Source organism: Agelaius phoeniceus, chromosome 10 (assembly GCF_051311805.1).
Source record: "Agelaius phoeniceus isolate bAgePho1 chromosome 10, bAgePho1.hap1, whole genome shotgun sequence".
In the NCBI taxonomy this organism is placed as follows: domain Eukaryota; kingdom Metazoa; phylum Chordata; class Aves; order Passeriformes; family Icteridae; genus Agelaius; species Agelaius phoeniceus.
The window spans coordinates 18,612,588-18,637,891 of NC_135274.1; the positions used below are offsets into that span (position 1 = coordinate 18,612,588).

A 25,304-nucleotide genomic window follows, 5' to 3' on the forward strand; every position below is an offset into this window, starting at 1 on the left:
GTCACAGTCTGAGGCTGTTGTCTGTCCCCTGAGACCCCCAGCGTTCCCCGTGAGAGCATCCTCCCACCCCCCCGGGGTGCCGGTATAGGGAGTGTGTCTCTTTAATGAGGCTGGGCTTGGAGCAGCTCTGCTGCTGGCACAGGGAGTGAGGGATGGAGCGAGGGCGGTGAAGGAGCCAGTGCCAGAGAGGGAGCCTGCAGCAGGGAGAGGCGGGGAGGGACCGCTCATCCCCCGGGTACCGCAGCCACCCTGACGGAGGGACAGGGAAACCCATCCCCAGGGAAGGGGGCTCTGCAGGAGGCAGGGACCCAGCGGGTGCTGAAAGGAGCCTGCAGCCTCTGTGTCATCCTCGTCCTCCTCCTCCAGGTAAGGAGCAGGGCCAGGGGCAGGCAGGGCAGGGACCCCGAGGGTGTCCCGCAATTCCTCGGCGTCCCAGGGTTGTGCATCCGCTGCCAGGGCAGCTCTGGGTCAGGGGAGGGGTGAGAGGTGGAGATGAGACAGCAGGGCCACAAAAGTGCTGAAATCACCATCGGGCAGGGACCAGACAGGGCTGGCTCCAGCAACTGCTGGGAACACGCTCCAGGTTATCAGCAACCAATCCCTGGGCCAGGCCACGTCTGTCCCGTGGTGGGGGACACTGGGACCCTCCCGTGGGGCTGCCCTGCCAGGATTTGCCCTTGTCAGGGGAAACCCATGGGGCTGAGACTTTTCTTTTGGGGGGTGCCTGTGTTAGGGTGCATTGAGGACAAGTAGCTCCTGTTCCCTGACACAAGGATGGGTTTTTCCAGGGGTTTAGTGGCTCTGGGGGGGTGAGAGCAGCAGCTCAGGTCCTGGGGGTGGCGGTCCTGGATGTGGTATCGGAGTCAGGGTGTGAGTGCCAGCTTGCACGCGCGTGTGCAGTGGGCTCTGCTCTCTGTTCCCACTCCCCAGCAGACAAAGCAGGAGGCACCACGAGCTGGAGAGTCCTTTGCCCCATCCAGCAGTTCCTTTCCCCTTCACTCTTCTTTGGGCTCTGCAAAGTGGTGTGTCCCATAGGCATAGGGCAACAGCACCATCACCTCCTGGCTCCATGGCCTTCTCCATGCTCCAGGAGTTGGGATGGATCCTGCTCTCCTGCCTTTGTGCCCCATGGGATGTCTCACAGGGAGGGAAGGCCAGGGAAGCTGGGGTAATGCAGTTGAGCAGCCAGGGGCAGCAATGGCTCCTCACTCCAGGCACTCTTGCAGAGGTTGGGCTCCTCTTCTTCCATCCTTTACATTGAACCTGCCTGTGTGTCTGTCACCAATGGAAATTTCCGCTGGGTTTGCCTGTGTCGGGTTTGGCCTCTTCCTTCCCCCGGACCACGCTGAGCCCCGGCTTGGGCGGCTGTTGCTGCAGCAGGTGAAACTCTGGCAACTCCCCAGGCAGCTGAGGAGGGTCTGCTGGGCTCAGACACCTGCCTCCCTTTCCAGCCTGGCTGGAAAACTCAGTCTGCCCACAGGCGAGACGAGAAACATTGATTTATTCTGACCCAGGGAAGGGTCAGCTCCGTCTTGCCTTCACAGACAGTTTTTAGCTGCCAGCACAGAGAGCTGCCCCCAGCCTGCTGTAGCCCTTTTATATTGGGGGTGTTGCTGGTTAAACCAGCTCCTGCAGGCAGTAGGTGGAGGGGAGGAAGGAGAGAGTGCTGTGAAGGTACTGGAAATAATGCTGGGCATGGGGAGAGGGCTGGGGACCTGTTGGTGATGCCACATTGGACTCTGGGGACAAGTTACTGCCCCAGGGAAAGAGGATGAAGAGGCTGAGGTGAGGACCACCAGGTCTGGTTTTATTCATTAGCACGGGGCACAGAGCAGCCAGCACAAAGAGTGGCAGGGCCAGATGGGGCCTGTTTACCCTGTGAGGTGAATGTAAAGAGCAGTGATAACACGCAGCCGGGACGGCCTCTCCAGCAGTGCCTGGTAAACATGGCAGTGACCCGGCCGGCAGGCAGCACGGCAAACACCGGCACGTTGCTGAGCATCAAACTGGCTGCCTTGGGAACAAATTAAACAGCTCTGGGCAGAAATACATCTTTAATGCTCAGTGTGGCTGGGTTGGAGGCACCCTGGTCTCCAGATCCCATCTGGGTGCTGTGTCAGGGCAGGAACCAGCTGTTGATGTGCCCAGCTGTGGAACTGCCAGTGAGGAGGAGCAGCAGGCTGTGCAGGGACCCTGTGCCACCTCGTGTGCTGGGAGCAGAGTTTGGGGGGTGCAGCAGTGCGTGCAGTATCCTGCACAGAGGGTGGAGGGCTGGTGGTGGTGGGGTGGTGGGTTGGGTGGCCAGGATCTGCCAGCATAACCCTGCAATGCCAGCTGAGCAGGTAAATGGCTCTCCTCTGGTGGTAATGGACTGATTTTCCTGGGATGCAGCCACGTTGCTAATGCACTTTTGCACTTCTCCAAGGCTCCCTCTTTTGTGCAGCTGAGAGTTTGGTCCCGGTGCTGCCTCCAAGGATGTAGCCCTGCTCCACTTTCAAGGATGCTCTGTGAGAGGCACTCTGTGACCCCACACCGAGGGCACCCCGAGCCTCCCATTGCCAAAGCTCTTACGAGCTGTTCCCAGGATGAAGGCCACTGGAGCGGGGGCACTGAACAGATGGCTCAGTTGTACCTGGCTTTGTCCTTGCCCTGGGCACATTGTGTGCTGCAGCACCAGCACATGGCGTGGGGCAGGGGCCTCACTGGGTCACAGGTGCTTGGGGCAGAGCAGAGGTGCAGACCCACATGTGGAGCAGACCCCATGCACACTGTCCACAGATCCACACAGCCAGGGCTAAGGCTGACAGGAATATTTTACACAAATACTTGATGGCACAGGATGGGTTGATGTTGGAGAGATGCTTTGACTCCAGACAATTGTTTGTGATGCTGCTCCTGGGTGTTTTTCCCAAGGGAAAGAGAGGTGTGGAGTGGGTTGGTGCCATGGCTGAAAGACATCTCCAGCCACCTCTCTTCCTGCCAAGAGGTGGGAGCCTAGACACATCCATTTCTGGGCAAAGAAGGTGATGATCATCCACTTGTCGGGCTCCACCCTGCAGTGCATTCCCTCTGTGCTGCTCTTCCATGCAGCACTGACCTTGTTGTTAATTATTAAACCCCCAGCAAACACTGCTGGATGCTTTGTCCTAGTTACACTGTGAGCTTCTCACCCTTCTGGTTGGCTTTTTTTTTTAACAAATTACCCTGGTAACCTCTGTGGACAAATGGAGATGGGGGCAGCAGACGCTCCAGTGCAGGAGATGGCCTGGAGAGGCTCTGGAGCTGCTCTGGGGTGGCTGAGAGATGGGCTGCATGTGGTTGGCCATTATCCATTCTGTCCAGGAGTCCCTGTTGGTCTGCCAGGGCTTGGGGATTGCATGGAACTACTGCCCACAGGAGTTCTGTTGCTCTCTCTGTGGGCTCCTGTGGCTCCAGACCTGGTTTGCAGGTGGGCTGGGGTCCAAGGAGAGACGTGGATCCAGATCCATGTGTTCTGTGCATGCTGAAGAGCAGCCTGGCATGTGGGAGGGCTGGAGACCTGCTCCCTGTCTCAGGCTGGTCAGATGTAAATGGCTTGTGGGCAGAAGCCCCTTCCAGCAGACCCCATCCTTGGGCATCCAGTACCTGCCTTCCCTCTGCTCACAGCTGCCCACTGAGGGACCATGCCAGGCCTCTACGCCCTCTTGTCCTGGGAGGCTCTGCCCCTGAAGAGCTCCACGGTGAAGGCTTGTGCCAACGGATACTCCCTGAGCATCACTGCTCACCTCCTGTACACCAACCCCCACAAGGAGCCCGTGGAAGGTAAGGGAGGGCTCTCAGGCATGGCAGGGACTGCAGGGCCCCCTGAAAACCCCGTGCTGGGGAGCATCCTGTCTGCAGCCCATCTGTGTCCTGACCCCCAAACCTTGCTCAGCCTGGGGAGCAAAGACGGAGGCCAGCAGAGGTGGGGCCACTGTCACACACTGTGGGCAGGAGGAGAGTGAGACTGAGCAAACAGAGGAAGAGGAGGGTTCCATCCTCGCTCTGGGTCGCTCCTGTGTCTCGCTCACGTGCTGTGAGTCAGACAGGGGCTCCCATGGGCTGTTCGTGCCACAGCCATGCCGGCCTCTGCCTCGGGGCTCTCCTCTGCCTGCAGGCATCTTCATCTACCCGCTGGAGGAGTCGGAGGTGGTGGCTGGCTTTGAGGCAGCGGCGGGCAGCCGGCGGGTGACGTTCCAGCTGCAGAGCCGGCAGCGGGTGCAGGAGTGCTGCCTGCAGTGCAGCCCCAGCCCCGGCCGCCCGCGCCGCTGCAACAGCGGTAGGTGCCCTGGCACGGCTGCTGCTCGTGGGTGCTGCTGGCCTGGTGGCTCAGAACGGGCAGGGGGGGAGTGTGGGGGAATATGAGGGGCTGAGAGCCCCTGCCAGGCCACCCCAGTGCCTGGGGGGGTCTCTGGGGCTGGAGATCTCCACGTCTTCTTTCCCCTCCCTCCGCCTCTTCTGGGGCTCTGCCACCATGTGCACAGCCTTCGTGACACTTGTGCTCTGCTGTCACCTCTGGGAGCGATTAGGGCCACTAATGACCTCCTCCAGAACCCCACATGCCTCACTGATCTCCCCCCATCCCTCCTCCCTCTCCTGCCCAGGCCACCTTGTCTTGGATGAGGACGTGGAGCGCTCCACCTTCATCATTGTCACCGGCACGCTGTGCCCATCGGAGAGCCTGGCTGTCACCCTGAACACAGTGCAGGAGCTGCCCACGCTGCCAGACGGGGCCCTGCGCCTCCTCCTGCCCCCCATCCTCACACCCCACGTCCCCGCCGACCCCGAGAGCGAGCCGGCAAGCTTGTGTGACGACAGGTTGGCCCTATGGTGATTTTCATGGCTTCCTCAGTCTCTGCCATCCCAGGGGGGCGATGCCAATGCTGGGCGAGCAGGTCGGGGGGCAGGAGCCATCACCCCCTCTCCCCTTGCAGCCCCACAAGCTGTTTTGGGGGGCCAGGTGCCCGGAGCCAGTCACCCACTATGGTGCCTGTGGACAGCGTGGATGTCTTTCGGGGACGAACCTACAACCCTTTTCCTTACGAGTTCACCTTCGAGCTGCTGGTGAAGGGCCCCTGCTTGCTGGCAGGTAGGGGTGTGGCTTGGGTGTTTTCAGCTGGTTGTGTAAAACCTCCTTAAAATGTGGGTGATGTTCCCTGGTCCCTCCCTTCTAGGAGGATGTGAGGGCCTGTTCCTGGGCACCCTCTTGCACTCCCTCCAGGTGAAAAATCCCTTTTTCCTTTCCATCCCTGGGGCTGGGACCCCTCAAAATCACCCTGCCTGTGCCTTTGGGCAGCTCTGGGTCAGCAGCCTCCTTCCCTGGGGTGATGTGATGCACTGGGGGGAGGGTGGGTGAGGAGGGGAAGATGGTTGGTTGGTGGGGATGTGCTCCTTGCTGCTGGCCCAGTCAATCCCATTAGCTCTGTCAGGAGCAAGCCACTGCTGTGGGGCCTGGTGGGTGGAGGGGCTGAGGAGGGGGTTTGTGGGGGACTTACCTGCTGCCTTCCCTTCTTTGCAGGGCTGGAGAGCCCATCACATGCCCTGAGAGCTGATGCTGACCCTTGGGCCAATTCTGCCACCACAACCTGTGTCACCCTAGCCGAGCCCCACCGCTACGACAGGGACCTGGAGATCATCCTCTACCCTTGTGGTGAGGGAGATGATGCCCTTGGAGGGTTTGAGGCATCACCCCAGAAACATCTGGAGCATCCCCCAGCCCCTTGCAGCCCAGGGTAACTCAAAACTCTCCTGTGCCCCCCAGAGCCCCACAGCCCGCACCTGGTGATTGAGGATGGCACCATGACGTACCCCGAGTACGAGGCGCACATCCGGAGCCGCCGGGATTACGTGCGGGTTGCCAGGAAGGACAGCAGTGGCGAGAGACAGGTGACAGGGCACAGCCCCTGCTGCCCCAGCCACAGGGGGAAAGGGGAGGTGGTGGGGCGTGGCTGAGGCAGACCTTGCTGTGGTCCAGAGGGTGTGAGAAGGCTCTGACCTGCCTGGCTCGCAGGTGGCTTTCGTGCAGAAGCGTTTCCACAAGGACATCTTCCCCAACCCCGTGCTGATGCTGAACTTCTGCCCGGCTGTGGAGGCTGTCCCCGGGGCCCTGCAGAGCGTCACCCGCGAGATCCTCTTCCTCATCGACCGCAGCGACTCCATCAGTGGCCCTGACCTTGACAAGGTCAAGGTGAGGCATGGCCATGGGTCCAGGGGTGCTCCCTGGGTGGCCAGCCCTTAGCAGCTGTCCCTGGTCCCTTCTGTCACCTCAGAAGGCTTTGCTGGTGGCCCTGAAGAGCCTCCCGTCAGGAACACTGCTCAACCTCGCCAGCTTCGGTGCTGACATCAAGCCGCTCTTCCCATCCAGTCGCCTCTGCAGCAACGTGAGTGCCACAGGCAAATCCTGGGGATCCACCAACCCCTCTTTGTCCTTCTCCCAGCTCCTTGACTTGGGCTGGGGGCTGGTGAGCCAGGGGGCGGCTGCAAGGCCGGCTCTTTGTGCTGACAGGAGACGTTGCGCCGTGCCTGCGAGCACCTGGACGGGCTGCGGGCAGACCCTGGTGGCACCAACCTGCTGGCAGCCCTGGGCTGGGCGCTGGCACAGCCCCTCCACCACGGCTACCCTCGCCAGCTGTTCCTCTTCACCGGTGCAGTAGCGGGCAGTGCCAGCAGGATCCTCCGGCTGGTGCGCAGGCAGGCCAGCACCGTCAGGTACAGCACTCGCACTGCGGCAGGACTCCGTGTTCCCCAAATCCCCCGCGCTGTTCCCACTGATTTCTCCTTGTGCAGCCTCAAATCTTACCTGAGCCCATCCCAAGGGTGTCCTTCACCCATTGCACCCCTCAGCCCATCGCCTCGGCTCTTCTTGGGGTGCCCCAGCCCAGCACAGAGCCAGGGCAGCACTCTGGCTGTCAGATCCCTCTGCCCATCCCTGCTAAAGGGCTCATCACTGGGTTTGCCAGCCCCCAGCCCAGCCCAGCCATGGTTTTCCATCCCCTGGCTCTCCTGCAGGTGCTTCAGCTTTGGCATGGGCCCGCGGGCGTGCCGGCGGCTGCTGAAGGCCATGGCCAAGGTGAGCCGGGGCCGTGCCGAGTTTCTGAGTCCATCTGAGAGGCTGCAGCCCAAGGTAAGACCCAGGCAGGGCAGGGGGGCACTGGGGACACTGCCATGTGTGACACTGTCTGCACTCCCCCTGCAGCTGATCAAGTCCCTGAAGAAGGCGATCGAGCCGGCCATCAGCGACATCACCATCGACTGGTACGTCCCCGACAGCATGGAGGCTCTGCTCTCGCCCACCGAGCTCCCGGCCCTGTACCCCGGGGACCGCCTCGTCAGCTACTGCGTCCTCTACAGCATCGCCCGCTTCGGGGACAGGCGCCCGCTGGTACGGCTGGCACGGCCTGGGCAGGGTGGCCTGGTCCCTGTGCCACCGGCTGCTCCCCAGCTGGGGGCTGATGGTGCTGTCCTCTCTCTCCTAGGGCCAGGATGGGGCTCGCCAGAGCTCCCGGGGCTCAGCCTTTCTCTCCCAGCAGGAAGTGCCCAGTCCTGGGGAGAGCCGCCAGCCACCCCAGAGCCAGCCAGGAACTGGGGATGCCTCCCTGGATGTTTTTTCTGGAAGTACAGAGGTGTCAGAGCGGAGTGAGTGGGGTGCAGAGCTGGGGCAGGGGGCGGTCGTGGGAGCCATGGGCTAACAGAGCGTGTGCTCACCGGGCAGGTATTGATCCTGTTTCTGGGGGAGACATCTGGAAGCGGATCTACCAGCCCTCCTACATCCAGGAGCAATATGTCCTGACACACTGCTCTGTCAGCACTGACCGCAGCCAGGGGCTGCTCTCCCGCAGCTCCACCAGCAGCGAGTCCACTGGTTCCCGGGATGTGGCCCCCGAGGGTGGCTCCTCAGGCCCTGGTGCTGATGTCACCTCCCAGCAGGGCCAGAAGAGCCTGTCCCTCTGCGAGTCCTCCACCAAATCTGCCCCACTGCCCTCTGCCCCAGCTGGCACCAAGGTAAGGATGCCAAGGGGGTGCAGGGGCTCATGGTGTGGGGGTTGTTCATGGCTTGGCTGGGACCTTGCTGCCCTGTTGTGCCCAGGCATCTGCCCACTGGGCGGGGAAACAGAGCTCTAGCCTGAATTTTAAGCAAGGATCAGCAATGGATGCCATGAGGATGTTCCTGGGTGGTTTTGCCCTACTGAAGTGGGACAGCTGGGGACCAAGCAGCTGGTTCCTTAGTGTCCCTTGGCAGCAGTCAGCTGAGTGTCTGACTGACCCCTGAGCCAGCTCAGTGATGCCTTAAAGCTGCAGAGACCAAATGAAAATAGCTGGGCTGGCATCACGTAACAAATCTGTTGAGCCAGAAAGGAAAGGCTGCCTGGCTGGGCTTCAGCCTGGCTCCTTCAGCCCTCAGCCAACGCTCCAGACGCTTCATTAGCGATGGGCCACATCCCTGCTGCTTCATACCTGGGTGTAAAACCCAGCTGGGTCGCTGGGGTGGGGAAAGGCAGCTGCCCCAGTGACGATGGCCCCAAGGCTTGGTGAGGCCAGCTGTCACCCAGCACCAGGACACGCTCCTTCCCAGTGGCACGGCTTAGGTAACCCACTCCTGTCACACAGCAGCACAGCTGGTGCCCTTTGCTGCTGAAATGTCAAGCGTAAGTGATTTCCCTGCAGAGTAAATGATCCTCCCAACTCCCTGCTGCCGAGGCGAGAGGTGGCATGGGTGCCACTGTCCTGACATGGCTTTTAGGGGAAGCATCTCAATGCAGGGACACCACTCTGCACTGGGGAATGCATCCCTTTGTAACACCATCCAGCCTGAGTATTCTAGCTAACCTCACTTCTGCACACACATAAATCCCTGGCAACTCCAGCATCAGCCTGAGTCAGTCCCCAGGGATGTTTGCAAACTCCTGTGTGGGTGCTTCCCATGTCTGTGGTGCCAGGGTAGCATCCCTGGAAGCAGCTGGTGCCAGCCTGCAGAGCACTGATGACAGCTGAGGCTCCAGCCAGCAGCCGGAGAGGTGCAGGTGCCCATTGCAGCTCAGGGCAATCTGAGCTCGGTGCTGGCCTTGCCAACAGCCTTGTCCCCACTGCAGGTGACAGTGGCCCTGAGCACAGAGGAGCTGGCACGGCAGAAGAAGGTGCTGGCACGCGCTGCCCTGGCTGGGCGCAGCTTCTCCACGCCTCACGGGGAGCTGGATGCCCATCGGCTCTGCCAGGCCCTGGAAAAGGTGTCTCAGAAGAGGAACCAGTCCCTGGAGGGGCAGCTGGATGAGCTGGGACCCCAGCCACGGCAAATGCAGCCCGGTGCAGCGGAGTCAAGTGTGTACCGGCTCCGGGGACGAGGGCGGTGGGGTGGAGCCAGGTGCCCCCGCCTTGCTGAGCCCAGCCTTTGCCGTTCCCAGATAACCTCCTCTCACCCACCCACCTGGACTGGGACATGCTGGTGGAGCCCTCCTACCTCTTCAGTGCCTCGCCAGCGCCCGAGGCGGGGCAGCCCAGCCTGGGTGATGCCAGCATGCCCCTGCGCTGCCAGGTGGTGATCCACGCGCTGCGAGCCGGCACGCCCGTGTCCTGGGAAGTGACAGCTTCCCTGGAATCCCTGCTGCAGCCCCGGGAGGGGCCGGGCAGGGAGGACCCGCCGCGGCGGGCGGCCAAAGCCTGGGACAAGCCCCTGCACCGCCTGGCAGCGCGCTCCGTGGTGCGGGACAATGAGAGCGTGGCGCAGCGGGAAGCCAAGCTGGAGCAGGGTGGGTGCTGGGGCGGCTCCCCGGGGCGGCTCCGGCATCCCCCCCGCTCTAACCGCTTTGCTCCGGGCAGGTTTTGCCCGCCGGTTCCGCCTGAAAGCCGTGCAAACCAGCAAAGCCTGCAACGTGCCTTCCCTCTACACCCGCCTGGTGCCCGTGGACGGTGCCACGCAGACAGCCCTGCCCGCAGCCCCCGAGGTGTGGGGCGTAGGTACGGACAAGGGCCTGGTGGGACAGAGAGGGGGCAGCAAGGGGACAGAGGGCTGAGGTGGCATCGTCCCTTGCAGCTGGCTCAGCCAGCCGGACACGAGCTGCTGCGGCAGGGAACTGGCACCACCGGAGCTCCTCAGCGGGTCAGGGGCAGCAGCAGGAGCCAGAGGAGCAGGATGAGGCCCCTGGCACGGCAGGTACTGACTCAGACCTTTATGTCAACTTATCCTCCCCGGGGATCTGCACTGGGGTCTCTGGAGACCCTCAGCTGGTGGCTGTGAGGGGCTGGTCCTGCCTGGGGTGCTGTGGATATCTGGAAAGAGGCATCTGGCTGTACTGGGGAGGGGGGCGTAGAGGGACAGCATAGCAGCCCCTGAGAGCAGCTGTGAGCTGTGAGGGTCCCTGGAGCCTGGGACCCCACCAGATTTTGCTCTTTTGCAGAGCGAGACGAGATCCCTAGGTCCCCGGGCAGCACCTCCTCCCCTACCTTTGGCTGGGAAAAGCAGAACTACTCAAACGGTGTGTCCAGGCTGGATGAGGGTGGGAGATGGCCTACCCTTGATGCCCTGCCACAGCTGGAGCATCCACTGTGCCCTCAGTACCCTGGGCATGTGGGCTGAGCTGCCCTCCCAGGTACTGGTCAGTGGGACACACCTCTGGGTGCCTCATGTTCCCACTGTGGTTAACTCTCTCTCCCCCTTGCAGGGCCCCCATCCAGCCCCTCCACCACCTCCATGGGCTCCCAGAAATCCACAGAGAGCATCGCAGGCTCCAGGTGACACTGTGGGATGGGGGGATGCAAGGGACCAAAAAACGGCAGGTTGTGGGGAGAGAGTGCTGATTCCCTGTCCCCTGCCAGCTCCTGCAGTATAAGTGGGGGGGTTTGGCACTCCAGCCCCTTCCCTGCATCAGTTTGGTATCCAGCTGCCTTTCAGGAATTCCTCCCAATCCTGTTATCTTGCCTGTGACCCCACAGGTTTAGCCTGAGCAGGCGCAGGGGTCCCAGCCTGGTGCTGCGCCCGCAGTGCCTCAGCCCAGAGAGCGAGCGCTCCAGCAACCATGCCAGCCATGACTACCTCCCGCTGGTAAGGACCTGCTGCCTGTCCCCTGTCCCCATCCCAGCGGGGGGACCTGCCCTGCTGGGTGCCAGCTGGGCCACCCAGGTCATGCCTGCCAGCACAAGCAGTGGAAGATGCTGTGTCAGCCCTGCATAGGGATCTTGGTTGGCTTTTTGGGGGCCATTAGACTGTCCCTGTGCCCCAGGGACACTCCTGCAGCCCCCAGTGGTCGGTGCTGTGGTGGGTCTGCACCCCCGCCTGCCCTCCCCACTCGTCTGTGCCCCCTCCTTGCAGGTGCAGCTGCAGCAAGCCCGGGGGCCGTTCCAGCTCACCGAGAGCTTCTCTGAAGTGGTGCAGATCCCCCTGGACCGCCTGCGCCGCGCCTCCCCCTACGCCTCCCACCGTGCCAGCCTCAGCCCCGTGTCCCCAGGGGCCAGGAGCCTCCCTGAGGCAGGAGCCAGGGCTGAGGAGGGCGAGGAGCCCCTCACAGCCCCGCAGCCCAGCTCGCCCCCGTCCCGCAGCACTTGCTCCGAGGTGCCCAGCGCGGCCGCGTGGGCGCAGGCGGACAGTGGGCACGGCTCCGAGTCCGACACCGGGCCCCACTCGGCTGCCCCCTCTGAGGCCGGCGTGAGCTGTCAGGACGTGGGGCCAGAGGAGCTGGAGAGTGCCAGCTGGGCCACGGCGGTGGCCTTGGCGTGGCTGGAGCATCGCTGCGCCGGGTTCTTTGAGGAGTGGGAGCTGGTGGCAGCCAAGGCGGACGCGTGGCTGCAGGCGCAGCGCCTGCCCGAGGGGGTGGACATGGGCTGCCTCAAAGGGGCAGCCAGGCACTTGTTCCTGCTGCTGCGTCACTGGGACGAGAACATCAAGCTGAACATGCTGTGCTACAACCCCAACAACGTCTGACGGCCGCCCAAGGGGCCAATAAAGACACCTGGCTCCAAGCCACCTGCACTGGTGTCTCTGTTATCAGCAGAGAGCTGCTGGCTCCCTTCAGGCCATGCCAGGACTCACCAGAATCATAGGAGGAGGTCACCCCCTTCCCAGCCATCTCTGGTGGGAGGGAGCAGGCAGGGGAATAGGAAAAGCTGTACTGGAGGGACTCCTGGGCTCCATCAAAGCAAATGAAATTGTGAGGCAAAGCAGTTCTGCAGCTCCTCTCTTGTAACCTCACCCCAGAGGCTGCTGCCTAGCCCTGGGCACCCCTTTCCCACAGCTGGGAAGCCAGAGTGCTCATGGTGCTAGAAGATGCTCTACCTTCCCTCAGGTGGGGCAAGTCCAGGGACAGCTGTTCTGACATCATCACAGGACAAGAATTTAGGGGAAGGGCACACAAAGCCCCCTTTATTCGGAAGTCCTGCCTTTTGGGGATCCCCACACCTGCCCCCTTGCACAGTTCCAGGGCTCATGGCCCTCTTGGGCTTGCTGTGGGTAGCCTAGGAGTCAAGTGGGAAAAGAGCAGGCAGATGGGGCAGTTCCAGAGGCCAGTTCCCACTGGCCAGCCATCCCCACTCTCACTGGGCTTTCTTGGACGTGGCTGTGGGTTTCCTGCTCGGTGGAGGGGTGTGTGACACTGGCGTGGGGGCTGTGCCATACCAGAGCTGGAGCAGGATGAGTCCATGGCAGATGTGCAGGGAGAGAGAGCTGCAGACTGTGGAGGGGTAGGTGTTCCAGCAGAGCTCGATCACGCCCAGCAGCAGCACCCTGTGCAGGGGGAAAGCTGGGGGTCAGCGTGGGGGACACACCAGCCATCCTCACTCCCAGAGCCCCAGCAGATGGGTGCTCCCCTCCCTGCCAGCACGTACTTGGGCATGTGGGCCAGCTTGGTGGTCGGGGTGCACCAGAGTAAGTAGGGCAGAGTGTGGAAATACCAGACGTAGAACTGGTAGTGCAGGGAGCGGCTGCAGCAGACACCCAGGAAGTTGGAGGAGAAGAGGATGAAGACAATCCATGCACTGGCATTAAGGGGGCAAACACAGGAGGCTGGAGGTGTGGTCCCACAAGAGCTCCCCAACATAGCTCCTTTCCCCAGGGCAGGCTGGTACAACAGCACTGCATGGCCTGGGACCCAACCAGGTTTCTCCCTGCCTGCCTTCTCCCTCTCTTTCTCCCTCTCTCCTTGCTGCCCACCCTGCCAAAGGATATTGTTGACAGTCAAGCGAGGGGATGCGGGTTTCCTTTTGGCAGGATCCTTCAACAGAGTCAGGATGTTCTCTTTGGAACTGAGAGGGAAGAACAAACATTGATCTCAGATGCTGAAAGTCTCTCCCACCCCAATGTTCCCCTGTGAGCCACAATGCCTGGGCTGTACATTCCCCAAAACAGAACAGTAACTGCTCTCCAACTCACACCTGGAATCCCAGGACTGCAGCACTGCAGGGGCAGGGGAGTCAAGGATCTGTATCCTGCAGGGCTCACCTGTGCCACCGGTGCAGTGCAAAGAGCCCCAGGCCTGCCAGGTGAGCCAGGAGCAGAGCAGCATGGAAGACTCGATTCTGGAAAACCTCTTCTGGGAGGAAGCGCCAGTTCACCGTCCATTTAAACTGGAACTGGCGGCCCAGGTCAAAGGAGCGGGTCAGGTACCCCACAGGGTTCACCAGCAGGAAGGGCAGGCCCAGAACCACCTGCAGGGACACCAGCACCATCACAGAGCCCTACACCAGGTTGCTGTTACCCCAGCTACCTCCTGAGAAGCCCAGTGCCACGTGTGGTGACAGGGACAGTCAGCCCAAGATGAAAGTCAAGTGAGTTAGATTATTTATCAACACCCAGCTTGCTGTGAGAGGCCACAGGTGCTGGTACCACTGTCTGCACCCATGGCTCTGCAGCTGGCAAGGCAGCCCCCTATTCTCTGCTGCTGCAGCCGGTGCAAACAGGGACCCACCTGGAGCAGGGCACAGATGCAGAGCTTGGGGATACAGCCCAGGAGACCAAACCGCTGCAGGAGGAGAAAGAGGAGTCCAGGGGCGAAGAGCAGGATGTTCATCTTCACGGACACAGCCAGGCTGAGCAGGAAGCTGCATTACCACTGCGGACCCCACACGGAGCCCCGGCAGCCCCTGAGCCAAGCGCAGCCTCCTGCTGGGGCTGAGCTGGCTCACACGCCCAGCAGCCATGGAGAGCAGCTCCCAGCCCCTCACCTGAAAAAGAGGCAGCCCCAGGACCAGCGCTCCTCCAGGAAGAGATTGATGGCGAGGAAGAGGATGGCCATGGCCACAGGGTCATTGAAGAGCCGCAGCACAAAGATGGAGTGGATGCGGTATGAGGCGCAGCACATGAAGAAGAAAACGTACGGAGGGACCTTGCAGGGGACACAAACACAGAAGGGTCATCAGCATCCTGTCCTGGACTCCCTCCTGCTGCTGCTGAGCTCCTCCACACCCCAGCCCTGAGCCCGTATCCGTTCCGCCGGGGTGAGGGCTCAGGAGCCCTGGCCTCAGGGCACCTTGTTGGTCCGGCAGTAGATGCGGAAGACGAGGAGCAGGTTGAGGAGGTAGAGCCCGGCGAAGAGGTACTGAGCCAGGCGGATGTCGGAGCCGCGGCCCGTGGCATAGTACAGCCCCAGGAAGATGTACACGAAGCCGGCGGGGTAGCTGTGGGGAGACGGGAGTGAAGGGCTGGGCCTTGCGGCCCCTCCGGGAGCCGCCGGTCACGGAGAGCTGGGTGTCCCCGTCACTCACACCAGTGGCCCGGTGTCACCCTTCAGCTGGGTGTAGTCGCGGGTGCCGTTGGCGAACCCCTCCACCTCCTGCATGTAGGCCTTCCAGTCGATCTCGGTGTCTGCGGGACGGCGGGGTCAGCGGGGCTCGGGGGCACTGCGGGGGCTGACCCAGCTCCACACCCGCCAGCCTGATCCTGTGCCTCGCTGCCATGCTGTCAGCACGGGCTCTCCCGAGCCGCCACATCCAGGACCCCCGGCCCAGCCCCGCGTCCCTCCCTGGCCCCCTCCAGGCGCGGCCCTATCCCCCTGCCCGGGGTTGCTGTCACCCGAGGGGCCCCGGCAGGGCTGTCCCCGTGCCCGCGGCATCCCCGCTCCCCGCTCCGCCCCGCGCCGCCCTGGACCGGCCCCGCCATCCCCGGGGGCAGCCCCAGGCAGCGCCGGGCCGGGCCGGGCCCCGGCACTCACAGGGGACCCTGCGGATGACCCAGAGGTTGACGCCGCCCTCGGCCAGGCAGAGGCAGGCGGCCACCAGCGGGGTGTAGCGGGGCTCCAGCAGCGCCGCCCGCCGCTCCCGCCATGCCCGCCGCAGCACCGCCGCCCCCCGCCCCGCCGCCATTCCGCTCTCTGTTTCCGCCCGGAGCGCTTAGCGCGGCGCGCCGGCCCGGACCGGAAGGCGCACGTGGGGGCGCGGGCGGCACGTGGCGCCCGGTGCTCCCGCCCCGCGCGCGGGCATGGAGCGGCGGCGCGCGCCCGCCGCCCCCCCCCGGTACGGGCGGCGCCGGTTCTGGGACGAGCTCTACCGGCGGGAGGGCGCCGAGACCCGCGAGTGGCTGGGGGGGCTCTCCCGGTTTCTCCCGCAGCTGGAGCACGAGCTGCGCCCCGGTGATCGCATCCTCGTCCTCGGTACGTGCCCCGTGCCCGGCGTGCCCGGTGGAGGGCGGGCGGGCGGGGCTCGGGGTCCCGCCGGTGGATGCGCTGGCGCTAGCCGCCAGAGGGCGGTGTGGCACCGGGCCGGTACGGGGAGCTGCGCCCTGCCCGGCCCGGCGGGATGGCCCCGGTGCCGGAGGTGCTGGTGGGTATAACCGCCCCGTAATCCCACCTGCGGTCTGATCCGCCGGCGGGATTAAGCGGGTGTAATCACCGATCCTGTTAGCGGATCAGCCGCTGCCAGCTGCGTTTAATAGCCCCCAAATCCGCCCCCCTCCCCGGGATCCCTATCGGCTCCCCCGGTGAGCGGCCGAGCCCCGGTGGAGCGGCTCTGAGGGGAGGCCTTGGTAGCGGGGCACTCCCCGTGTCACCCCGTGTCCTGTTGAGACACCAGTTCTTCCACTCCTCTCGCCATCGCACCCAGTTAAACCCCCCGCCGAAGTTCCCTAATTTCCCAATGGAGTTATCCAGCAGGCTCTTGGGACCGCAGCCGGCTCCTGCTCCACAGCACTGCGGGAGGGATAACTGGGGACGCCCCCTGCCTCTTTCCTGCCTCCAGCCTCCCCCTGCCTCCCACGCCAAGGTGAGGGGATCGGGTGTGCAGGGCTACCCCAGGATAGGAGCCCAAAGCACCCACCTGGCAGGACAGGGGTAATTAGTGACTCGCCCAACCCTCACTAGCTGACATCAAAGCCATGACCTGCCCCTGCCCAGCAGCCCCAGCCCACCCACACCCTCTCCTGCACCACGGGAACAGAGTTGGGGTACTGGCACAGGCACCCTGAGCTCTGTGTGAGCTGTGCCCCACACAGGCTGTGGCAACAGCGCCCTGAGCCACGACCTGCACGAGCTGGGCTACACCGACGTCACCAGCATCGACTTCTCGGCCGCCTGCATCGCGGCCATGCGCACCCGCTACGCCCACTGCCCCGGCCTGCGCTGGGCTGTCATGGACATCCGTGCCCTCGCCTTCCCCGACGCCTCCTTCGACGTGGTGCTGGAGAAGGGCACCCTCGACGTGCTCCTGGTGGAGGAAACTGACCCCTGGCACGTCTCGCCCCAGGCGGCCGCTGCGATGCGCCGGGTGCTGGCAGAGGTACGGGCTGGGGGGACCTGAGGAGGGGTGCAGAGGGTGGGACCCCATCCCTGTTTGGGCTGGGGGAAGGTGCTGAGTGCCTCCTCACCACCCTGCTTCCCTGTGCATGCCCCAGCCAGTGTTTCTGTCCTCCCAGCCGGTGTTTCTGTCCTGCCCCTCAGCTGTGTTGCAGGGGGGCACCTGGGGAGCTGCCAGGTGCTGGAGGTGGGAGACTGCCCCCTCTTACAGCCCATCATCTCCTCCCCAGGGAGCTGGACGGAGCAGGATGTGTCCCTGGGTCCTGCTGTATGATCCCCCTCTTTATTTGCATGCTAAATACAAAGAGTTGGTCAGAAAAATGGGCCCCGTGCTAGCGTGGGTGGCTGTAGGGGACCCAGGGGGACACAGCGAGGTGGCCCTGCCAGCCCAGGGCAAGGTGATGACCGTGGGGCTGTGAGAGCTCTGGCCCCCCCGCACCCCCCACCCCAGCTTCGATCGCCTTAGCCGGGGTCCCCATCATCTGGTCTGGTGTTGCCATGGCAACTCCCATCAGCATCGACAGGGCCATGGCGTTGCCACGGGGACGGGTGATGCCTCGGGGCCCTGTTAATTGGTGGCGGCGGGACCGGATTGAACCTGTCCCGGCGCGGGGGTGCGGGTCCTGGCAGCCTCTCCCACCCTGCGGGAATAACTGCCAGGATAATTAATTGCTGCACCTCCCTGGCACCCCGGGGTTGCAGGCACGGGGTGCTGGGAGGGTGCTCATGGCTGTTGACAACCCTCCCAATCCTCTCTTGCCTGGCTGAGCCTGGGAGGGAGCTCAACCCCCGGCAGGGCAATGGGGCTGTGCTCGCTCTCTGTGCTCTGCCCTCCTTGCCAGCGCTGCTGCCTGTCCTTGTCATTTTGCCAAACGGCAGGGATTTAATTTTCCCTTTTTTTTTCCCTTTTTAATCCTCTGCTCAATCCCTGCCCTCCCCCAGCATCGCTGGGTACCAGCTTCCACCCGCAGCCGGTCCCTGCTGTCCTCATCCCCGGGGGATTCGCTGGGTGTTCCCACTTGCTCCCTGTTTTGGAGGTCCTTTCAGAGGGGGTCTATCCGTGGTACCTCCCTTCCCACCCCCATCCCCCTTCATTGGGGTGTTCACAGCCTCTGTCTTCCTCTCCCCGGGGGCATGTAAGAACCTGAAAATCCACCCTGCCTGTGGGGACACCGCAGGGACACCCTGTCCCAGCGAGCTGGGGACAGCGGGTGTGGCGGGAGCAGCCCCTCGGCCCCCCTGCTCCCGCTGACGGATGGGAAGGTTTCCTGCGCTCGTCTCCAAGCAACGGCCATTATTGCTCTATTAACGAGGGATGGATGTGGACATGCGGGATGCCTCGCTCAGTTCCAGCCGGAGATCCCTGCCTGCCCCCACCTCCGGGGACCCCCCTCCCCGCCTATTGCTTGGGAAGCTGTGGGGTCTTCCCAGGGCAGATTTTCAGGCACTTAGCAGGGAGGGATACTGAGCCAGGTGCCCAGAGAGGGATGTAGGGACCTGCCTTCCCCTTTTCCTGGCCAAAACCGGTAGGGTTTGGTTCAAAAGCCACCGCTGCAGCAGGGGAGGACACGCAGGCTGCCTGTCCCCTCCACTGGCCCCAGCAGAGCTCCCCAGCTGGAGCTTCCCAGCAGGATTAAAGCAGAGAACCTCGGGAAACCCCCCAGTTGGCCTCCAGCCCTGTCCCCTGCAGCAGTGACTCTGTGCCCTTGCTGGGGGGGTCTGGGGGTGTCCCCGCCTGGGGCAGGGTGCAGGGAGGAGGCTGGACGCCCGCCCGCCCCAGGCAGTGCCTTTGCATGCTGAGCACGCGGGCGCTGGCCGTAAAAGCCTTTTGACATTGGATAAAGCCAAGCAGGAAAATTGATGTTCTTTTCCATCCTGTTAGCGGGGCTTAATTCCAGCAGGGAGAAAATGGTGATTAAAAGGGTTGAGTCCTTTCCCATCAAACACCCCCCACATCCCCCTCTATTTCTGTGTGTTGGTGGTAGTACTGGGTGGTCTGGGGAGGGGTGGGTGGGATGGGTGTCCCATGCTGTGCTTGGGGGAGCCCTGTGCTCAAAAGGGTGAAGCTTTTCCCATGCCAGGATTGGGTTTCTATGCTGTTTGCTGTGGGTGAGAGTGAAGAGTTTTGGGGTGCAGGGAGAGATGGAGCATGGGGACCCCTGTTCCCTGTGGGTGGTCTGGGGACACATCAGACCTGAGGTGTCTCTTGGAGGGGTCAAGGTTAGGACAAGAGGTTTTGGGGGTGTGATGGGAAAGGCTGGGAGGGTTCTTTGGCAGATGGTGATGGGGACCCTGGGAACGGAGCCAAAGCACTGAACCTCACGGTGTTCCCCCACCCCATCCTGGGGCTTTTCCTGACGCAGGTGAGCCGGGTGCTGCGCCCAGGGGGCTGCTTCATCTCCATCACCTTCGCCCAGCCCCACTTCCGCAAGCCCCACTATGCCCAGGAGGCCTTTGGCTGGTCCCTGCGCCACGCTGCCTGCGGGGACGGGGACGCCGGAGCCTTCCACTATTTCCTGTACGTGATGCGCAAGGGGCAGCCCCTGGAGCCCCGGGATGTGGCCTTGGGGCACCGCCTGCACCAGCCCCCCCCGGCCCCCGCCCCGCCGCCGGCCCCCGCCCCCCCGGACGACGACGAGGACTATCTCCTCGCCATCCAGCTGTGAGCCAGGGGCTCACCCACCTCCCAATAAAGCCTTAAGGTGCTCCATCCTCACAGGTGGGAGACAGGGAACCGGTGCATCCCCCTGCGAGCTGCCCAGCGGTGTGGGTGATGCGAGCGAAGAGGGGGTTGCTTGGCCTCCTCCTGGGGGCACAGGGATGCTCTGGTGATTCTGTGCCCCCTCCCTGGCCTTTCCTTGCTGAGCTGGAGAGCAGCCAGGTCTCCAGACTTTGCAGCCAGTAATGAAACCAAATTGGGTTTAATTTCACCCATCCATGTTGCAGGGAGTAGCTCCCTGTCCCCCATCCCTTCCCCTTGGCACAGACAGCCAGGCTGAGGGCAGAATGGGGGTGCTGGCACTGGCTCTGGGGGACAGGATTGGGGGTGCCCACTGCTCCAGCCCCCCCACCCCATCCTGAACCAGGACCTGGCCCTGGGGGTGTGCAAGGGCACCTTGTCCTTGTCACCCCCCAAGTAGTGGGGGCTCCAGGCTGGAATGTGCCAGCATGGGGCAGGCGGTGCCACAGGGAAGGAAGGGGGCAGCATATCTGCTTCTTTCCCCATCCATCCCCACTCCTGCCTGTGGTGACAGTCCCGGTGTGCTGCACACACCTGGCCCGTGTCCCCCTGTGCCTGGGGCCAGCAGCACGGTGACACGTGTGTGCCAGGGTGGGTGACAGGTGGGCCACCACGTGTGTGTGCTGCTGTGGCAGGTGCATGGGTGCCACTGGCAGTGTCCCCAGAGGCTCTTTGGGCACCAACTCCCCCTGGGTGGGCTAAAGAGACCCTCCTGGGCAGTGACAGCACAGAGGCGCGAGCTGCTGGGCTGCTATTTCGGGCAGAAGGTGTAAGTGGGTCAGCCAGCGGCTCCCCCTGCACCAGGAGCCAGCCAAGGGCTCTGGGGTCAGTCCCCATCCTGGCCATGGCACCCCATCCCACAGGCACCCCAAAATCCAGCTGGCACGAGGAAGGGACAGAAAGGAGCAGGCGACTGCCGGCTTCACCTGGGTACATGAATGTATTTTATTCATTGCATTTTGTTCACCAGTACAGTGAAAAATGGCATTTAAATTTACAATGGATCATTCGTAGAACATCATGACACAAGTATCTTTTATTTTTCTTTTTTTTTTTTCTTTTTTTCCTCAGTTTTTTGTTTGTTTTTTTTTTTTTTTTTTTGGTGGGTTTTTTGTTTTTTTTTTTGCGTCGTTGTCTCCATAAATGCCACTCGTAGGTTATTGAAAAAGATGACAAGTTTCTCATGCACATCAGAACCCCCCGAGAAGCTTCTTAAAAAATAAAATTAAATTAAAGTATAAAATTAAAAACAACGACTCAGGCCGGTCCCTGCCCTCCCCACTCTCCCCAGACCCCACCACCCTCAAGCGAGGGGCAGTGCTGGGACCCCCCCTGGCACCTGCAGCCGGCCCCGGTGGGCTCTGCCCCGGTGCTGCCGGGAAGGAACTGCAGCGGCCGGTGACGCTGCCAAACCCGCCGGTGCTCCTGCTGCCTGCCAGCGGGGGTCGGGCCAGGGGTCCCTGCTCCCCTCCCTCCTCCTGTGGCTTTCCTCATGCTCCCTCCATCACTCTCGCCCCCCATTTAATTTTTGCCCTCGTTTTTTTCTTCTTTTTTTGTCTTTTTTTTCTTATGGAAAAAAATATGAACCTTTTTTTTTTTGTTGGTTGGTTGGTTGTTTTCGTTTGTTTTCTCGATGCAGTTACTTTGACATCTCAACGTCAGCAGATCGTTTTTAACAAAGATTCGGATATAAAAATACAAATATGAGGAGTTTCTGTTTTAAAAAGAAGCGTGCCGGAGTGGTGGGGCTGACCCTCGGCCCCCGGGCCGGCCGCCCGGGCCACCAAGCTCATGCAAAAAACGATGGAGCAAAAAATGTCTCTGGACAGCAGCGCTCCCCCTCCCGCTCATGGGGCCGGGTGGCCCCGGAATTCGGGGACCCTCCGCCAAGGAGGATCGGGGGGACGCGCCGCGGAGCAGGGGGCTGGGCCCCTTCCCCGGGCAGGGGGGTCTTCGCCCAGGGTGGGGGGCTCGGCGGTTTGTCCCGGCCCCGGGGAGGCGGAGGGGTAAAGTGCATGGCTCGGGGGGGGGGTGGTGGTGGCTGCAGGGCCCCCCCCCGGGCCGGGGGGGGCAGCGGGCATGGCCTCCCCCTCCTCGTCGGCGCTCCAGCCAGCATGCGGGGCGGCGGGCTGGAGCGGGGCTCGGCCGGCGGGTCCTGGCGGCGGCTCCCGGCTTACACCCCCGGCGGCGACTTCTCCGTCATGCCCTTGAGCACCTCGTCTATCCGGTCATCCTCGATCACCACTGCGGGGACAGCGGGGGCGCGTGGGCGAGGGGACGCGACAGCCTCTGCCCCCCTACCCCGGCTCTCACCCCCGTCAGGCTCCAGATGTGCCCCCGGGAGCGGGACAGAGGGGGTTCGGGTGGGTACAGCCGGGATGAAGGGTGGGGGATCACCCCCCTGCCCGGCTTGGGTAGGGGCAGCATCCCCCCCGCAGCCAGCCGGCTGCCTCTGGATGGGTGATTAGGAATGGGGGGGGCAGGAACAGACCAGGAAGGACCCCCCCCTCCTCTCTGCGGCAGGCGCTGATGAGAGCAACAGGACTGGAATGGGTAATGACCCAGCGGGGGGGGCACCGCCTGCTCGGCGGGGGTGGCAGCCAGACCCCCCTGAGCATCACCCGCTGCGCAGGACACCCACCCTCACCATCGGCATCTCTGGGGGGGCCGGACAGCCCCCCACAGCACGGCGGGCTGCACGAACCCCCATCAGCGTCACCGTGGGGGGCTGGAGAGCCCCCCGTCAGCTCAACTTCCAGAGAGACCCCCGCAGCATCACCCACGGGGCAGCCCCCTCCCCAGCAGCAGCAGCAGCGGTGGGAGGCTGGACAGACCCCCGTGAGCATCACCAGGGAGCTACACACACACACACACACACACCTTCCCCTACCCCACACCGTGACCGCCGGGGCAGCTGCCTCCCATCAACATCACTCTGGGGGTGGACAGCAGACCCCCACCCCAATAGCACTACTGGGGGGGGTCAATAATCCCCCCCATCGCCCTCCTGGAGGTGGATTAACCAGACCAGAATTACTGGGAGAGCAGATGGAGCCCCCAACACCACCGAAGGAGAACCATCCCCCCATCAGCCCGGGGGTGCTGCTAGAGCCAGCCTCCAGCACTGCAAAAGGGGGCAGTGGAGCAGGCAGTGCTCACCCCCCGTGGGGTTGGGGTGTGTTGGAGCTGGGGGGAATTCTCCCCTCCCTCCTTATCCCTGCAGATTAAGGAGGGGTGTTTGCATATGGAGGACCCCCAAGCAGGTGGGATGGGGGCTGCAGGAAAAGGGGGAGCCATTTTTAAAGGTCCCCAAGGCGTTGGGGAGGATCAATGGTTACAGATCAGGGTGCAGGAGGGAGAGGGGGACAGTTCTTTGGGTCCTGATGGAAGCAGGGGAGATGCTGCTGGGGTCTCTGCAGCAGGAGGGGAAGTATGGGGGGGGCAGGACACAGCTGGGCTCACGGAGTCCTGGGGGGACAGTAAAGTGGGGGGGGATTTGCTGATCAGCATGGCCAGAGGCTGCTGGTGGTCTCTGCGGCAGGCAGAAACGGGAAGGGAGAGAGGTTCAGGGGGCCAGGAGGGCTGTTCTGGGGATCCTCGGGTAAAGAAAGGCTTGTTTATCCACAATGAGAAGGGGGCAGTCCCGGGGGTGCTGAGAAGCAGTCCCGAGGGGTCCCAGGGGCACCATGGAGGTGCTGGGGGACAGTCCCGGGGCAGCCCCAGCGATGCTGCAGGGCAATCCCAGGGGTAGCCCCGGCATGAGGCGGGGGCTGGTGCAGGGCAGCGCTGGGGGAACAGCGTGGCGGTGTCTGGAGCAGGGATGGGGGAGCCTGGGGTTCTGGGGGCGGGTGTCAGTCACAGAGCTGGGGAGTCTCAGGGTTGCCGGGGGACAGTGCTGGAGCTGATGTAGGGCAGAGATGGAGATTCTGGGGATGCTGGCGGCAGTGCCAGGGGTGGCAGGGGACAGTGCTGGGGATGCAAGGCAAAGCCGGGAGTCGCAGGAATGCAGTGGGGCAGTGCTGGGGATGTTGCAGGGCAGAGACAGGGGTTGCCGTGGGGCAGAACTGGGAACACAAAGGAAGAATCGGGAGTCTGGGGATCTCGTCAGGCGATATTGGGGGTGCCAGGGATGCACTTCCCAGTGCCGGGAATCCCGGGGAAGCAAGGGCAGAATGCTGGACCCTGGGGATGCTATGGGAAGGTGCTGGGGATGCAAGGGCCAGTCCCGGGGATGCCGGGGGGCAGTGCCGGGAATGCTGCAGGGCAGATCCGGGGACGTTGCAGGGCAGAGCCAGGGATACTGCAGGGCAGAGCCGGGGATTCCAGGGCAGAGCCGGGGATTCCAGGGCAGAGCCGGGAATGCAAGGACAGATGCGGGGGTCCCGGGGATGCCGTGGGGCAGCGTCAGGGATGCAGGAGGCCGTGCCGGGGACGTTGCGGGACAGATGGGGGGGTTCCGAGGATGCCGTGGGGCAGCGCCGGGGATGCAGGAGTCAGCACCAGGGATAAAAGGACAGATCCGGGGGGCTCGGGGATGCCGTGGGGCAGTGCCGGGGATGCAGGAGTCAGCACCAGGGATGCCGGGGATGCTGCAGGGCAGATCCGAGGGTCCCGGGACAAACCCGAGGATGCTGCAGGGCAGATGCGGGGGTCCCGGGGGGGCTGAGACGGGGTTGGGGGGCAGAGGCGGGGGTCGGCGGTACCTCTCTTGGCGCGGCCGATCTGTCCCAGCTTGGGGGGCCGCTTGCCCTGGTTGCCCCCGAAGAAGGCGTTGGTGTCCTGCAGGCGGCAGCTGAAGGGCAGCTCCCCCGCCTCGGGCTCGGCGCCGTAGCGGCCCACCTTGTCCTCGCCGTAGGGCAGCACCTGCGACATGGCGGGGCCGAGCGGGCCGAGCCGCGCCGCGCCGAGCCGGGAGCCGGTCTGCGGCGGCGGCGGCGGCGGCGGGGAGGAAACCCGGGCGGAAGGATGAAGTCATGCATCCGGGGGGAGCGGGGACCCCCCCGGCGGGGGGCGGCTCCGGAGCGCCGCGGCCCGGCCCGGCCCGGACAGGACAGGGACGGGGACCCCCGGGGCCGGTGCCCGGGGAGCGCCCGCTCGGGAAGGGGACCCGACCGCGCCACCGCCCCGGCCCGAGAGCGCAGTGCTCCCCTCGGCACAGCCCTTCCGAGGCGGCCGCCTCTGCTCGGGGGTGCCCCCAAGCACGGGGTGCCCCTGTGGAGAGGGGAACCCTTGTCACAGCCGGGTGCCACCGGGTCAGACAGCTGAGGACCACCGGACACGGCTGAGCTCTCCCCTGGCACGCAGAGGTGATGCCAAACAGATCCCCAACACCTGCTCCAGCCCCCCAACACCCTGCTCCAGCCCCCCAACACCCCACAGACCAGAAAGCTCAACCCTCAGGATTCCAGGCCAGCTCCCACCCTGGGTGTACCTCAGCCCCTCACTTGTGTCTCTTTCCCAACACCCATCCAGACACCCAGCAGTCTTGTAACCCCATTCAGTGCTGGGATTCCCCCTTGGAGCCACACCAGTCCTGCCTCAACCCCTGCCAGTCCTCTTGGCCCCCACGTGTGCATGTGTTTGTACACATCCTCCCATTCTGTATCTTTGCAGGAGTGCAGAGGTGCACAGGTGTAATTCTGCAGGTGTCTGTAAGTGTGGCCACATGGCTACTGTGCCCTGGGATACCCCTTGTCCCACTGACCCTTCCCTGGGGACTCTCAGTGGAAAAGGAGAAGGGTTATCCCCTGTGGGGACCTGCGATGAGGCAGCAAGGGGTGATCCCAGTGTCCCCCCAGAGCCCCATTTGATCTACAAACCTCTACCCCAGATCCACCCTG

The 25,304-nt window shown here is 63.4% G+C and overlaps 4 protein-coding genes across 7 annotated transcripts; 2 read left to right on the forward strand and 2 right to left on the reverse strand.

Annotated features, from left to right (window-relative positions):
- The first annotated feature begins 147 nt into the window (after positions 1-147).
- On the forward strand, positions 148-11,965 carry VWA5B2 (von Willebrand factor A domain containing 5B2). 4 transcript variants are annotated; one of them, XM_054639473.2, is made up of 22 exons: positions 150-366; positions 3,646-3,801; positions 4,136-4,297; positions 4,623-4,848; positions 4,953-5,107; positions 5,537-5,668; positions 5,780-5,904; positions 6,029-6,205; positions 6,288-6,398; positions 6,524-6,726; positions 7,027-7,141; positions 7,214-7,399; positions 7,494-7,653; positions 7,730-8,019; positions 9,108-9,333; positions 9,417-9,761; positions 9,832-9,969; positions 10,046-10,165; positions 10,410-10,487; positions 10,674-10,743; positions 10,945-11,053; positions 11,321-11,965. In XM_054639473.2, exons 2-22 carry the CDS (start codon positions 3,663-3,665, stop codon positions 11,927-11,929), a joined length of 3,876 nt encoding a protein of 1,291 aa, XP_054495448.2. In that variant the 5' UTR covers positions 150-366; positions 3,646-3,662; the 3' UTR covers positions 11,930-11,965. The 4 variants fall into 4 exon arrangements, 3 of the variants coding, with proteins under 3 accessions (XP_077040175.1, XP_054495448.2, XP_077040176.1); XM_077184060.1 differs by having other exon boundaries at positions 149-366; positions 7,027-7,399; XM_077184061.1 differs by having other exon boundaries at positions 4,623-4,836; positions 7,027-7,399.
- A 374-nt stretch (positions 11,966-12,339) lies between these two features.
- ALG3 (ALG3 alpha-1,3- mannosyltransferase) lies at positions 12,340-15,300 on the reverse strand. Its single transcript, XM_054639483.2, has 9 exons — positions 15,150-15,300; positions 14,704-14,803; positions 14,469-14,616; positions 14,164-14,324; positions 13,908-14,028; positions 13,442-13,647; positions 13,169-13,245; positions 12,829-12,973; positions 12,340-12,727 (listed from the first exon to the last, which is right to left on the reverse strand). Exons 1-9 carry the CDS (start codon positions 15,298-15,300, stop codon positions 12,538-12,540), a joined length of 1,299 nt encoding a protein of 432 aa, XP_054495458.2. The 3' UTR covers positions 12,340-12,537.
- Positions 15,301-15,304: 4 nt separating this feature from the next.
- Positions 15,305-21,194, forward strand: EEF1AKMT4 (EEF1A lysine methyltransferase 4). Its single transcript, XM_054639688.2, has 3 exons — positions 15,305-15,587; positions 16,424-16,707; positions 19,088-21,194. The coding sequence occupies exons 1-3, from the start codon at positions 15,416-15,418 to the stop codon at positions 19,388-19,390; spliced, it is 759 nt and encodes a 252-aa protein (XP_054495663.2). The 5' UTR covers positions 15,305-15,415; the 3' UTR covers positions 19,391-21,194.
- CAMK2N2 (calcium/calmodulin dependent protein kinase II inhibitor 2) lies at positions 20,386-24,435 on the reverse strand. Its single transcript, XM_054639227.2, has 2 exons — positions 24,168-24,435; positions 20,386-21,708 (listed from the first exon to the last, which is right to left on the reverse strand). The coding sequence occupies exons 1-2, from the start codon at positions 24,334-24,336 to the stop codon at positions 21,638-21,640; spliced, it is 240 nt and encodes a 79-aa protein (XP_054495202.1). The 5' UTR covers positions 24,337-24,435; the 3' UTR covers positions 20,386-21,637.
- Positions 24,436-25,304: the final 869 nt, after the last annotated feature.

Bases quoted from the DNA above. Each gene is read 5' to 3' on its own strand.
- VWA5B2 (XM_077184060.1), top strand. From the start codon at position 3,663: ATGCCAGGCCTCTACGCCCTCTTGTCCTGGGAGGCTCTGCCCCTGAAG. The intron at 7,400-7,493 runs GTACGGCTGGCA...TCTCTCTCCTAG, and splicing joins TCGGGGACAGGCGCCCGCTG to GGCCAGGATGGGGCTCGCCA. The intron at 7,654-7,729 runs GTGAGTGGGGTG...CTCACCGGGCAG, and splicing joins TACAGAGGTGTCAGAGCGGA to GTATTGATCCTGTTTCTGGG.
- CAMK2N2 (XM_054639227.2), bottom strand. From the start codon at position 24,336: ATGTCGCAGGTGCTGCCCTACGGCGAGGACAAGGTGGGCCGCTACGGC. The intron at 21,709-24,167 runs GTACCGCCGACC...CTGTCCCCGCAG, and splicing joins GATCGGCCGCGCCAAGAGAG to TGGTGATCGAGGATGACCGG.
- EEF1AKMT4 (XM_054639688.2), top strand. From the start codon at position 15,416: ATGGAGCGGCGGCGCGCGCCCGCCGCCCCCCCCCGGTACGGGCGGCGC. The intron at 15,588-16,423 runs GTACGTGCCCCG...TGCCCCACACAG, and splicing joins TGATCGCATCCTCGTCCTCG to GCTGTGGCAACAGCGCCCTG. The intron at 16,708-19,087 runs GTACGGGCTGGG...TTCCTGACGCAG, and splicing joins TGCGCCGGGTGCTGGCAGAG to GTGAGCCGGGTGCTGCGCCC.
- ALG3 (XM_054639483.2), bottom strand. From the start codon at position 15,300: ATGGCGGCGGGGCGGGGGGCGGCGGTGCTGCGGCGGGCATGGCGGGAG. The intron at 14,325-14,468 runs GTGCCCTGAGGC...GTCCCCTGCAAG, and splicing joins TCTACTGCCGGACCAACAAG to GTCCCTCCGTACGTTTTCTT. The intron at 14,029-14,163 runs GTGAGGGGCTGG...CTTCCTGCTCAG, and splicing joins TGGGGCTGCCTCTTTTTCAG to CCTGGCTGTGTCCGTGAAGA.